Source organism: Phaenicophaeus curvirostris, chromosome 3 (assembly GCF_032191515.1).
Source record: "Phaenicophaeus curvirostris isolate KB17595 chromosome 3, BPBGC_Pcur_1.0, whole genome shotgun sequence".
NCBI classification, from domain to species: Eukaryota; Metazoa; Chordata; class Aves; order Cuculiformes; family Cuculidae; genus Phaenicophaeus; species Phaenicophaeus curvirostris.
In genome coordinates this window covers 43727870-43742186 of record NC_091394.1, presented here as the reverse complement: position 1 = coordinate 43742186, position 14317 = coordinate 43727870, and the positions used below count along the sequence as shown (strand labels likewise).

Below are 14317 nucleotides of genomic sequence, written 5' to 3'. Positions count from 1 at the left end.
GTTCCAACCCCCCTTGCCATGGGCAGGGACATCTCCCACCAGACCAGGCTGCCCAAAGCCCCATCCAACCTGGCCTTGAACACCTCCAGGGATGGGGCAGCCACAGCTTCCCTGGGCAACCTGTGCCAGGGTCTCACCACCCTGACGGTGAAGAAATCCCTCCTTATGTCTAGTCTAAATCTGCCCTCTCCAGTTTATACCTGTTCCCCCTTGTCCTATCCCTACAAGCCTTTGTTAACAGTCCCTCCCCAGCTTTCTTGCAGCCCCTGCAGGTACTGGAAGGCTGCTGTAAGTTCACCCTGGAGCCTTCTGTTCTCCAGACTGAACGACCCCAACTCTCTCAGCCTGTCCTCATAGCAGAGGTACTCCAGCCCTCTGATCATCCTTGTAGCCCTCCTCTGGACCCATTAGCCCTCCCATCATCTTCGTGGCCTCCTGTGGCCCCATTCCAACAGTTCTGTATGCTTCTTGTGTTAGGGAGTGCAGAAGTGGACACAATACTCCAGATGAGGTCTCACAAGAGTTGAACAGAGGGAGCCCTCTCCCTGCTGGCCACGCTTCTTTGGATGCAGCTCAGGACACGGCTGGCCTTTCGGCTGCGAGTGCACCTTGCCATCTTATGTTAAGTGTTCATTTGAGTAACTGTATTTTGTGGGTTATACAGAATGTCCCTCTGGGAGCATGGGGTTTAGAGCATTTTTTTTTTCAAATACTGTTTTTTCCAGACACTGTTCCACTCTTTGTTCTTTTGGAGATGACAACACCCTGTGCTCATCGTGACCCATGCTGAGCAGATGCCTCTGCTGGGATCCCCTCTGTCTGCAGCTTTCCCCATCTCCAGGGCAAGGCCAGGCTGAGCTGGAGCCAAAGCTCCTAATCAGCGAGAGATTTGACTGTTGTGAAGCTCATGATAACATTAGAATCAGGCCTTGGAAAGTAACGGAAAGCGCATCAGACCTCTGGGGAAATGTATATCCGTGTCTAAGTGGGAATCGCCTCCCCCCTCGATTTCCCGCCCTTTAGGCCGCGCGCGGCGGCCCCGCCCCCCCCCCGCGGCGGCGGCCGTTACCCGCCCACGGAGCGGCGCGAGGCGGGGAGGGGGAGCGGTTACCCGCCTCGTGGCCGCCATGTTTGTTCCGTGCGCTCATGGCGGGGGGTCCTCTGGCTCCGGGTTTAAAGGCTTCACGCTGCTCATGGTGAGTGCCAACTCCTCGCCGTCTCTGCGCGGCGCGGGAGTAGGCTCTGCCCCCTTCCATCAGGGGCGAGTTGGTCTCTCGCCTCCCTGCGCGCCGGGGTGGCGGGGGAGATCAGGCTTCGGAAAAAGGAGATCTAAAATAATACGTTTCTAGAGTCAAGGTTATTCCTTTAGAAAAGCCTCAGTGCTGTGACTGCGGGTTGGACCGGGTTAACTCAGCACAGGAAGGACATGGAGCTGTTGGAGAAGGCCCAGAGGAGGGCTACAAGGATGACCGAGGGCTGGAGCACCTCCCGTACGAGGACAGGCTGAGGGAATTGGGCTTGTTCTGCCTGGAGAAGAGAAGGCTCCAAAGAGACCTTACAGCGACTTTCCAGTACCTGCAGGGGCTGCAGGAAAGCTGAGGAGTGACTGTTCATCGGGGAGTGCAGTGGTAGGCCAAGGGGTAATGGTTTTAACCTGAAAGAGGGGCGATTTAGTTTAGACATTAGGAAGAAATTGTTTCCAGGAAGTGTGAGGCACTGGCACAGGTTGCCCAGGGAAGCTGTGGCTGTCCCATCCCTGGAGGTGTTCAGAGCCAGGTTGGATGAGCCTTGGGCAGCTCGGTCTAGTGGGAGGTGTCCCTGCCCATGGCAGTGGGGATTTGAACTGGATGATCTTTAAGGTCCCTTCTGACCCAAACCATTCTATTATTTTATATTGGGGTGATTTGCAGAGGTCCTTCCCAGAGCTGTTTCCAGCAAAGCTTAAAGCATACTTTTCCATTTCCACACATTTTTGCCTCCTCAGCCCCCCAGTTTCCGCTCTTTCCAAGATGAGCATTCTGTGCTGAGCTGTTGCTGTATGTCTGTGCTCCACGATTAAAATGCCCTGTGTCACCTTGCAAAATTTGCAGTATCTGTGGGTTGGCACTGGAATAAATGGTTATTTCTTCATTTAGATGTGAAATTTTTAAGGAAAAAATCCTCATTTATGTGATATTTAACTCTGATTAGGAAATTTTGTAATCATAGAATAGTTTGGGTTGGAAGGGACCTTAAAGATCATCTAGTTCCAACCCTGCCTGTGATGGGCAGGGACACCTCCCACTAGATCATCTTCATAGATAGTATGAAATCGATTTAAGCTAACCTGAGGTTATGTTTATTATTGTGCGGTACGAGTTCCAGTGCAGGCTGTGAAGTAGCAAACCATTATTTTTCCTATTGGTGAGTCCCTTTACTGTATTATTTAATGATCTTATCCCCTTATCCGCTTTCATGGAGCCTGGGATGACTCTGCAGGCCGCACAGGAAATAGTGCCGATCAGCTGACAGGACACAGGAAATAGATCTCTGCTGTTTTCTTTATCTGGGAGTACGAGGCTGTTGAATACCAGCCAGTTGGTCATGACTGTCTGCAAGTGCTGTTCTGCCTTCTTTCATGGGGGGCTTATCAGCATCAAATTTTATTTCCACTATTTGTGACAGCAGAAATTCGTAGACAGAGTCTGGAGAACAGCAACGAAGTTGGTGAAGGGTCTGGAGAATAGGCTTTATGAGGAGCGGCTGAGAGAGCTGGGGTTGTTTAGCCTGGAGAAGAGGAGGCTGAGGGGAGACCTCATTGCTCTCTATAACTACCTGAAGGGAGGTTGTGGAGAGGAGGGTGCTGGCCTCTTCTCCCAAGTGACAGGGGACAGGATGAGAGGGAATGGCCTCAAGCTCTGAAAAGGGAGGTTCAGGCTTGACATTAGGAAAAATTTTTCTTGGAAAGGGTCATTGGGCACTGGAACAGGCTGCCCAGGTTGGTGGCTGAGTCACCTTCTCTGGAGGTGTTTAAGGCACGGGTGGATGAGATGCTAAGGGGCGTGGTTTGGTGTCTGATAGTAATGGTTGGACTCGATAATCCGGCGGGTCTCTTCTAACTGGGTTATTCTATGATTCTGTGATTCTAAATTGTAAATCTTCTTCTGGTATTAGTATCTGTTGAAGGACACAAATTCTTGAATTTCTCTTTTGGTGTCACCAGATGAGGTCAGTATCTGCCCCGATTAGTGACAATTCACTATAGTTCCTGTGAGATGAATCCAAGATGACCCTTAGTATTTTCATCCTTAAAAAATAAACCCTGACCTGCTCTTGTGTATGGATCAGTCTGAGTTTTATAGGTTTAATATGCAATACTGACTTTACCATTAGATCTCACTTGAGGGCTGCCAGTCTCAGTTGTTTGAGTGCCTTTTATCTACTCTCTATGCAAGAGGGAGAGGGAGGTGACAAGTTTCCAAGCCTTTGATTGGGTTTACAATAAGACAGGGTTATTTGCAGAAGTGGCCAGCATGTTTTTGTGGGACAGGGCCAAAGTCTGTAGGAGAAATCTGCTAACAGTCAGTCACCTTTGTCAGAGAATGAGCAGCTACTTTTAGAAATGATGTATGACCAGAACTGAAGTATTTTAAACTTCTGCCGTTTGAAGAGCCTATTGTATTGTCCATAAACCACACCATAATTCAATAACTTCTGTTACTTCAGCCAGCAGTGTCTGTGGGAAATGTTGGTCAACTGGCAATAGATCTGGTGGTTTCCACACTCAACATGACTAAAGTTGGTTACTTCTACACTGATTGCCTGGTGCCAATGGTCGGAAATAATCCATATGCAACAGCAGAAGAAAACTCAGTGGAGCTGAGTATAAATGCTGAAGGTGGGTTTTGAATGCTGAAGATACTTGCAGGCTGCAAGGTGCAAGAATGTCACCTTTACTTTTTGTTGTTGTTACATTTTGCTTATGTGAACAGTGTTTAAAGTAAGGTCAGCAACAGCAACTCCAGTGAATTACAGATAAGAATGTATGTACACTTCACTGAGGAAACTTGTTATTTTGGATAACCAGTTGGATGTGTAGAGCCTCTAAGAAATGTTGACTCTTGACCATATTACAATGCAGCCAAAACTCTGCAATTTTAATCCAAAGCAACAGGAAGTCTGCACATAATTGCAGTAAACTGCTGGAATGCAATTTGAATTTCTGGCATAGAAAGATATTTGTCCTCCTTCCTTCCCTCCTTCCCACCTATGTTTGCCTTTTCCTTATGTAACATTTCTCCCCCTTCAAATTCTTAGGTTCTTTCCCTATATTGACCATTGCATATCATCTCTTTGTTCTCCTCTCTTAAATCATGAAAACCTCAGAATAATCTGTTATAATATTTGCTAAGCTGGATAAAGAGATTGTCTGAATGACTGTGGGAGGCAGATCTGTATATATTTCACTTCATTCAGGTCTTTGGACTTGATACCAAGTGAAGTTAAGTCCGATGAAGACAGTGGTCAAAACTACGTATTTTTAACATGATGGGTATTGTCAAGCTTTCTCATATGAATCGATAGCTGAAAGGTTTACCATCGTCAGCTTTGTAAATTGGAAATATGTGGATACTTGTAAGCTCAAATCTCCTTATTGCTTTCTTCTTGTAGTGTATTCATTACTTTCAAAGAAACTTGTAGTTCTGCAGATCAGATCACCTTTTATAAAGGTATGTATGTTTACTGATTGCTTTTACTTCCCTATTCAGTTTGAATACTTCTGTTGGTAGATGGTTTAAGTGGCCTAGATAAATATTAAGACATTTAAACAGACTAAATAAGCAAAGCCAGAAGAATGATGCCACATTATAAAACATTTCCTTAAAAAGAACGAAACACAAAACAAACTGAAAGATAGCAGAAGTTTTTTCCACTATGTGCCATAACACTTTTTGCAGTTGATACAATTTCAGCTACAAAACCTGACCTCTGCATTCACTGAGGGCTGAGGTTTAGTTTTGGTTTTTTAAAGCCTCAGAGCAACCCACCTATGTTGGTAGATTTTAGCGTAAATATGTCCATAGTTATTAACAGTCTTGAAAACAGAAAATGGTCATGGTTTTGTCAATTTCTTTCTTTATGCTTACTGCCTTCATGAATCTTCTATTGTAATAGCTTAATTTTTTACATTGGTCCAATTTAATTGTTTCATAGTATTCTATTTTAATTTGAACTACATTAATTACGTAAAAAATGAAGACTTTAGAACTACTTGGTAACTGAACAGTGGCTGTAATTTAAAATAAGCAGAATACCACACCAGCAAAAGTGTTACGCTGTAGCTTTAGCAGTTTGAAGTATGGAAAAGTACTTTGAGATCCTGCCATCCTGTCTTACTCTAAAGCTTTTTCTGTTGTTATTAATGGCACGTAAAAGAGGTGATACCGCTGTTGCTAACATGGTCTTAATGACAATTTTTATCATTATATGAGTAGTTTTGATTAAGTAAACAACCAGAGCAGTCCTCTACTTCTTAAAAATGTATCTGAAGCTGAAGATTAATATGAAGATAAATTTGCACCACTGCTATGCGTTCTGTGTAACACCTGGAATTGTTGCCCTTTGTCTTATTTTTAAGGACACAATATATCTTTCACCTTTTTTTTTTCCCCCTGTCTGTCTTTGCATAAAGAACAAGTACAGGCCATTCTGTCAAGAGCTGCTTTCTTGGGTGGAAAGCAGCAAATGTGCCAGAGTGATTCTTCTATCTAGCAGCCACGCATACCAGCGCGATGATGAGCAACTCCTTGGGTATGTTTGTGTTATTAAAAGACCTAATGAATGTTTCCGTTCTTTTGGACAAACTGACACAGAATTATAGAAGTGGGTTGGGTTGGAAGGGACTTCAAAGGTCATCTAGTTTCAACCCTGCTGCCATGGGCAGGGACATCTCCCGCCAGACCAGGCTGCTCATGGCCCCATGCAACCTGGCCTTGAACACCTCCAGGAATGGGGCAGCCACAGCTTCCCTGGGCAACCTGTTCAGTGCCTCACCACCCCCATTGTGAAGAATTTCTTCCTAATATCTAATCTAAACCTTCCCCTTCCAATTATAAGCCATTCCCCCAAGTCCTGTCACTGCATGCCCTTGTGAAAAGTCCCTCCCCAGCTTCCTTTTAGGCCCCTTCAGGTACTGGAGGCCATTATAGCTTTCTCTTCTCCAGGCTGAACAACCTCAACTGTCTTAGCCTGTCATATTTCCCTCTGCTGAGTTCTTTTTGCAGGCTTCTTTTGCCTTGCTGTATACATAGGTCATAAAATACTTAGTATACTACTAAAACCTTATGTTATACAGGATTAGTCTTTGGACTTTATTAGTTACCACTGTCAAAAGTACTGAACAAATAATAAGCTGTAAGTAAATTACACTTGGCCTCCACCGTCAGGCAACAGAGTCCCAGTTTTCTTCATTCCTTGTGGCTGCAAGTGATGTCAGGGATTAGCTGCTAACGTACAAGTCACAGATTAGATTTTTAACAGTTAATTAGAATACCAATTACTTTATTACCACTTCATTATTCTGTGTTTTGAAGGTTTTCTTTAATATGGAAAGCTGTCATTATTTATGGGAAGCTATCAATTCTTATTTGTTAGGAGGCAGCTGTGAGGTTCAGACTCTACTGTATTTTGATTAGATGTTATCCATTTAAAAAACAAGCATTACTGGATATTTGAGGACATTGTAATTGGTGATTTACCAAAAAAAAAAAAGCAAACAAACCCCAGTATTTTTGCCAAAGACCAGTTGATATCCTCACACTGTATAAATGTGGAGATTTGTGCACACCCCGGGTATAATTTCAGTGATAACTGCATACAGTTGCAGAATGGCCAGCTGACATGAAATGAAATGAGAAGGACTAATGGTTATTCAGTGTGGTCTGAGTCATAAGTTGTGGAGATTGAACGCCCTCACCTTCCCTCAGCACCACAGAACAACGCTCTTGCAGCAGATTCACTAAAGAGCGAGAGTAGTGCATTCAGAAGATGCTCGACTGAAGGCTGCATGTGTTTGTGCTATGAGCTTGTTAAAGCTTGTCTAAGTTTACTCCAACACACTTTAAATGAATCGCCTCCTATCTGAAGGATAGAAGGAAGAAAAAGCACATTTTATCTGTAAATCCTTTTAACAACCATAAGCAGTTCTATTAATGTGCTTATGTATCTGGTACTTGCCAGTTATTTGAGCCTCTAAAAAGAAGGTACCTTAGTTCTGTTTAAAGCAGAAAGTTGAGTGGTTTGTACTGGTTTGAAGCCACAAACTTCTTTTTAAGTTTAATTTGAGGAGGACGGCAGTATCGGTGCGGTTCTTCATCGCAGGTGTGAGGTCCTTAATGCTTGTAGCCTCTTTCTGTCACAAGTAATAATGATGGTGCTGTCTTTTATTGTCAGACTGAATGTATTCCTGATTTGTCTGTAGGACACCGCTGCGCTACTTGCTTACGCCTGATCTTGAGAAAGTGGTTGGAGGCCTTATGCAGGAGCTAAACTGGAAAGAAATGGAAAAAGTAGCAGCTTACCCTGGCATAAATGATAAAGAAAAAGTTCTGCATATTCCTGGAGGTGGCATCACGAAACAGTTGTTTACTGAGAGGTGAGTTGCCTAAAGATAAGTCCAGAAAGATACCAGAAGTCTTGGTTCTAGTACAAGGTAAAATTATCTTTTAAACTGCTATGTTACAGGAAAAGAAAAATCCCTCTTTTTGTAGAAGGGAATTTTATAGGAATAGAACTTCTTCCAGATCAAGCCTGTAGTCAAGAGGAAAACAGTAGGGAATTCTGTACCTTAAAATATGATAAAAGCGTAAGTAAGTGGGCTAAAGGAAAATCACAAAGCCTTTACAGTTATTGTGATTAATCTGATGTCTGATTTTGTGCAAACCACAGTTTGTAAACAGTAGAACTGCTGTACTGTGATATTTGAACTAAAATGTTCCTGTGATGCACAGTTCCACCATTAGTTTTTTAAAAAAAGTCTGAGCACTAAGAATGAGTTAAGATTTCAGGGCCAGCGAACAGTTAGATGTGGGGGGTTGTTAAAGGTGTGTGCATCAGAAGTTGTGCTGAAAGCATGTCTGAGTTTTGAATTGTGGATAGTAACTCTCGCTCATTATGGTACAACCATACTATAGCTCTGCAAAAGTTAGTAGTTTTCTGTGTCAGGTGGAATATCCACTTTGATTTTTAGCTCTTGATTTTGACACCTGTCCAAGCTGGTGCATCCAACAACAGGCAAGTTAACTAATGTCACGCTTACCTTTGTACAGACAGTATGGAAACAATATACAAATGCAAAAGAAAAGAATTTCCAGGACTTCAAGAGAAAAAAAAAAACCCTAACAAACTAAAACTGTAGTGACAATCTTCATTTCTAAATTAAAAAATGGGAATATTGTGAGTAAAGTGGCAGTATGAAGCCTGCAAAACTGCTGTTTGAAATGCATGGAAGGGTAAGGTGTGGTTGAATCAAAGCATCTGTATAATGTCCCACCACCACAAAAATGCAAACTAAGTGTGTAGAAGAGGCCTCGAATAACTCTCCCATGGCCTAGGATTACTGCCTCTCAAAGCAAAGGACAAATTCAAGTCTTAAGAAAAAGAACATGAAGTGTGAAAATGCAGTCAAGGAATCATAGAATGGTTTGGGTTGGAAGGAACCTTAAAGGTCATCCAGTTCCAACCCCCCTGCCATGGGAAGGGACACCTCCCACCAGACCAGGCTGCTCAAGGCCCCATCTAACCTGGCCGTGAACATTTCCAGGGATGGGACATCAACAGCTTTTTTGGGCAACTTGTTCCAGTGCCTCACAACCCTCAGCATAAAGAATTTCCTAATGTCTAATCTAAATCTTCCCCCTTCCAATTTAAAGCCGTTCCCACTCGTGCTGTCACTGCATGCCCTTGTAAGCAGTCCATCCCCAGCTTCTTGTCGCCACCTTCAGGTACTGGAAGGTCACTGTAAGGCCTCCCTGGAGCTTTCTGTTCCCCAGGCTGAAAAACCTCAACTCTCTCAGCCTGTCCTCATAGCAGAGGCGCTCCAGTGTTCTGGTCATCTTTGTGGCCCTCCTCTGGACTGGTTCCAGCAGTTAAACATCCTTCTTATGCTTAGGATTCCAGAACTGGACACAGTACTCCAGGTGAAGTCTCATCCAAGTGGAGTAGAAGGGGAGAATCCCTTCCCTTTCCCTGCTGGCCACACTTCTTTTGATGCAGCCCAGGATATGGTTGGCCTTCTGGGCTGCGAGCGTACCTTGCCAGCTCATGTTGAGCTTCTCATCTGCCAGCACTCCCAAGTCCTTCTCTGCAGAGCCACTCTCAATCACGTCGTCCCCCAGCCTGTATTGAAACCGCAGATTGCCCTGTCCCAGGTGTAGGACCTTGCACTTGGCCTTGTTCAACCTCATGAGGAAGTCTGGAGAGGGAAAAAAAAATCTGGCTATATATGCTTATGTTTTTATTTTTTATTTGGTTTTGTTTGTTTTAACAAGCCATATGCAGGTTGTTTTTGCTCTTAATATGTAAACAGAATTGTTCTGAATTTAGAAAAGAAATACAAATGCCTGCTTATTTTTGTTGCAGCTGCTCAAAAGGAATCCAAATGGCAGTTCTTCTGAAATTCTGCTCAGAAGGGGACAACATCCCTGATGCATTTACACTTGTTAACTACCTTAATGAATGGCTCCAGCTAATTAAAAGTGAAGTAAGTGCTCTTCAATCTCGCGTTCTTGCTTTTGTATTTTATATCCATTATTTTAATTTTTCTTCAATACAGAACATGAAGAATGTTACTCTGCTGAATTTTAGACTAGTTGAAAAGGTATTAGTTTGGTTCATTTTGGCCCTTAGTGATCAAAGACGTGCCAAATTAAAGATGAAGCTTGATTTAAAATTTCAGTGGGCATTTCCCCACCTGAAAAACCAAACCTCAGCACCAGTTCTTTTGACGAGTGTGGGGGGAAATTGCATAGAGGTTTGATGGAGTTCAATCTTCCAGTACTGGTCTCTAGAGCAACCCGCAATGATATTGACACTTGAAATGCTGTCCCTTCTTTTAATCCATGTGCCAGAGATAGAATCACATTGTTACTCCTTAAAACTTACTGAGTTATTCTTGTTTTGTTGTAGAGCAATAATTCCACAGATACTTCTTCCCAGTGGAAAATACCAAGTTCTTGGCGCTTACTTTTTGGCAATGGTCTTCCACCTGCTCTCTTCTGATCAGCTTTGGATTCTTCTGTAAGTCACGTGTGCGGTCTCAAATGTCCCACAAGAAGGTGATTACACAGTAATTGCCAAGCAACAGCAGCTTCCTTTGTTTTCTGCAGAAATTCCTTATTTAAGAAGAAACCCTTTCCCAGATGTGCGTAGCTAAAGGAATTAAGGTAACTTTCACAAATTGATCAAAGAAATACGTTTTGTACAGTTGTTTATTGAATAATGTTGGTTGGATTTTTTTCTAATAAAATATTTTTTAAAATTATTCAGTTAAGCATTATTGCTCTGGAAAAGGTTGTGGTGCACCTTCTTAATGTAGTGGGGAACTTGAAACTGATGTGCAGGCATATATTTTCTTATGAAGATAAAACCCTCCTTTTCCATGAGAAGTCAGACGTTGAAGCTGAATGTGGATTGTGACAGGTGATAGGACAAGAGGAAATAGCGTTTGATGGGAATGGTTGGACTCGATGATCCGGTGGGTCTCTTCCAACCTGATGGTTCTATGGTCGTGGTTTGGGCTTCAGCCACCCTGCCAGCTTTCAGGTATCAGTTACTAGTAAAATCCACAGCTGACCTTAAAATGAAGCTGTAGGAGATGCTGAGTTCCCCTTTCCATACACTGATGCCTCTGCATGGCCTAACTGATCATGTTTGGTTTGAGGCGGGGCTTTGCTGACATGCTAGAGAAAAAGTCAAGAATCATAGAATCACCATAGAATCATAGAATCACCAGGTTGGAAAAGACCCACTGGATCATCGAGTCCAACCATTCCTATCAAATACTAAACCACGCCCCTCAGTGCCTCATCCACCTGTCACTTAAACACCTCCAGGGACGGTGACTCAACCACCTCCCTGGGCAGCCTGTTCCAGTGCCCGATGACCCTTTCCAAGAAAAATTTTTTCCTAATGTCCAGCCTGAACCTCCCCTGGCGGAGCTTGAGGCCATTCCCTCTCATCCTGTCCCCTGTCACTTGGGAGAAGAGGCCAGCACCCTCCTCTCTACAACCTCCTTTTAGGTAGTTGTAGAGAGCAATGAGGTCTCCCTTCAGCCTCCTCTTCTCCAGGCTAAACAACCAGCTCTCTCAGCCGCTCCTCATAAGGCCTGTTCTCCAGCCTCTTCAACAGCTTTGTTGCTCTTTCCTGGACTCACTCCAGAGCCTCAACATCCTTGTGGTGGGGGGCCCACAACAGATCACAGAAGAAAGAACAGCCTCGCAGTTTGTGTACTCATTGTAGAACGTAAACTCTGTTACTTTAGAAGACTGGATGGATGTGATTAAGCAGATTGGGAACTGATGATGCCTTCTGTTTAGAATGGTGGTGTTTAAAGGGGGCAAAATATTTAATCTATGGAGCTCTGTTGAAATCACTGCGCAACCCAGTGTGATGGAGAGAGATGGCTTTTTAAATCAGCTGTACCTCCTTGACGCTTCCCTTGGATAAAACCTGTTCTTCAGAAAGAAGGGGATGAATGCCTACCCCTGCATTACATCCATGTTGGTCCTTCTGCTAGATGAGCACAGGCATGTTCCTGTATTTGTGTAGGGCTCAGGTAATTACAGCTGTAATGACTGCAAGGGAGCAGTCCTGCAGGTGTCTTTTATTACAGCATCTTGCAGGGTACTGAGCAGCGCCTGTCCCAGAGCCACAGCCTGCGTGGGGCTTATACAGAGGGCAAATGTTCTGAAACAGTAACATAGGCACCTGAGGTGCTTCCTGAGGCTTTGCCAGCTGTTGGTGTGGGGGTAAAAAGGGATTCTCAATAGGCTTGGCTTTTTAAGTTTATTAGACTGAGGGAGGTTGTGTGGTTTTGGTTTTGGTTTTTTAAATCAGGTGATTGCGTAAGCTTTATTTAGCTGGTTCTGTGTAAGTGCTTGGTTCCTTTGGGGTCATATGAACTGCTTTGTTTAGGATTCTTCATAAACATTGTTATTGTAACATCTGTGAACTTGAAATTTGGTAAATACCTCTGCCATCTGCAACCTGCTGTGCTAGATGACACTCAGCACCGCAGACGCTTTGTGGAGTCAGTGTGTGCATTGGAAAGAGTTAATTTGTACAAAGCCTTGGGGTTTAAATTACTTAAATATATAAACAGCAAGCCCAAACAGGGCCCGCTGCAGCTGTTTGCCCCAGGCGTGCAGCTTTGCTGAAGATCCAGAATACATTGTGCAGACCTATAAAATACAGAAGGGACTAAAAAAATCTTGAAAAACTGAAATCGACTTGTGTAAAATCTGAAGGGTAAAACGTTCTTTGGGCAACAAGCCGTGGTGCTTGGGCAACAAGCCGTGGTGCTTCGGCATCCACAGGAAGTCGATCGGGTAGGGAAAAAACTTGTATTAATGGGTTGTACTAATCAGGACGCAGTCTGAGGTACACGCAGTGGCGTTTCAGGAGCTACTGCTCAGAAGGAATTTAACTGCAAAACCATATTCATCAAAATCAAAGCAGCTGTGATGGTAGCTGAAATTTCAATCAGAATTAGTACAGCCTGGGACAAGGAGAGGCGGTGGAAAACTAGAGGAGGAAAACCAAGGATGCTAGAGTAACAGCAAGTGTTTGACGACCCGACTACAGCATAGAACCATTTGGAATTTTCCTTTCCTTCTTTTCCTGATTACAGATGAAGAGGTAATTTCTCATGAAAATATTCTCACAGATACTCCTGACAGTAATTTTGACTAACCCACACTTACGTTATAAGCATCTCAGACTTTCTTTTTAAACAGGAGTCTTTTAAAAACTTCTTAAAATTCAATTCTTTCAACTGTTTGTCCACAAAAGAATGCAATGAAGACCGCAACCAACCGAGATTATTTAATGCTCTGAGTGTTTCTAACTACAGATATGCTGCTTGTCCCTTATAGTTTGTGCAGTCAAGGGAAGGGCAGGTGGGTGGCCAGACCCTGTACCAAGAAGCTGCTGTGGAGAGCACAGGAACCGAGAATGAAGTCACGGTTTCGGAGGAGACGCTGCCTGACCACCTGCTCTTCCCTGGGTAGTTACAGAGCTGAAGAGGATCTGTGTGTGCGCTGACTCGCGGATACAGCATATGTGAAGGGATCGGGTAAGGCCCCCCAAGAGAAGAGAGCATCTCTGGAACATATTCTAATCTAAAAGTGCCATCATGTAGTTACTTAGCAGTAGCCAAGGTGGCTTCCCCACCCCTTTTCCCTCAAGATACTCTTCTAGAGATTCTTAGCGTTTTCATCCAAATCGTGTAATGAATTTGTGAGAAAGGCAGGCAATGGAAAACACTAAGATTTGTTGGACTTGTCTGCTCTTATCCCTTGGACCAACTGACGTTCACGTCCTCATGAGTCACGAGCAGTGTCCACTAGCAGCCTCCTTTCAGCTATTTACAAGAAGTACGAGGCATGAAATCTCATATTTGGAAGCAGTTAAAAGGTTTAAAGTTCTTACGATTTTATCACTTGGAGCTCTACCAAAATTCACCACGCTCTCTAAAGCTACGATGAACCCTGTGCTCAGACTTGCAGCCTCCTCAGCTCCTGGGGTTGCCCCATTCCTGCGTTATGCTGTAGTGTCTCCTAGAGGAGTGCACAGATCCTTGGAAAGGTGAGTTAAATTATAGTGTCCTCAAGCCAGGAATCGGCATGTATGGCAGCATTACCTTTGCTGGTTGGACTGGTGCTTTCAACCACCGAAAGACCTTGAAAAAGTTTTTCAGCCAGAGGGTGGCAGAGCCCTGGAACAGGCTCCCCAGGGAAGCAGTGATGGTGCCAAGCCTAATGCTATTAAATACCCATTTGGACAATGCCCTTAGACAGGGGGCGTGAACATTGAGGTTGTCCAATGCAGGGATAGGAGCTGGACTTGATGATCCTTATGGGTCCCTTCCAACTCTGGTCACTCTACGGTTCTATGACTTCTGCTGTCACAGGGCAGTCCTAGGTAAAACCTGTTGCCCTGACAAAGCTGTGCTGGGAAGCCCTCTCGTTATGCCCTGTGCCCGTCACCACGTTTGGTTCAGTTTAAAAGAACGAGAGCAAGGAAATGGGCATTTTTGTTCCAAGAGCTGGTCTGAAGGGTG

The 14317-nt window shown here is 44.0% G+C and overlaps 2 protein-coding genes across 3 annotated transcripts in view; both read left to right on the top strand.

Moving 5' to 3' along the window:
• CIDEA (cell death inducing DFFA like effector a) overlaps window positions 1–14317 on the top strand; it is a 557707-nt gene that overhangs the window by 240357 nt on the left and 303033 nt on the right. The window lies entirely within an intron of this gene.
• PSMG2 (proteasome assembly chaperone 2) lies at window positions 1092–10519 on the top strand. Of its 2 annotated transcripts, XM_069853831.1 has the most exons (8): window positions 1092–1196; window positions 3706–3877; window positions 4651–4709; window positions 5672–5790; window positions 7460–7633; window positions 9619–9739; window positions 10165–10275; window positions 10365–10519. In XM_069853831.1, exons 1-7 carry the CDS (start codon window positions 1128–1130, stop codon window positions 10255–10257), a joined length of 807 nt encoding a protein of 268 aa, XP_069709932.1. In that variant the 5' UTR covers window positions 1092–1127; the 3' UTR covers window positions 10258–10275; window positions 10365–10519. The 2 variants fall into 2 exon arrangements, with proteins under 2 accessions (XP_069709932.1, XP_069709931.1); XM_069853830.1 differs by having other exon boundaries at window positions 10165–10519.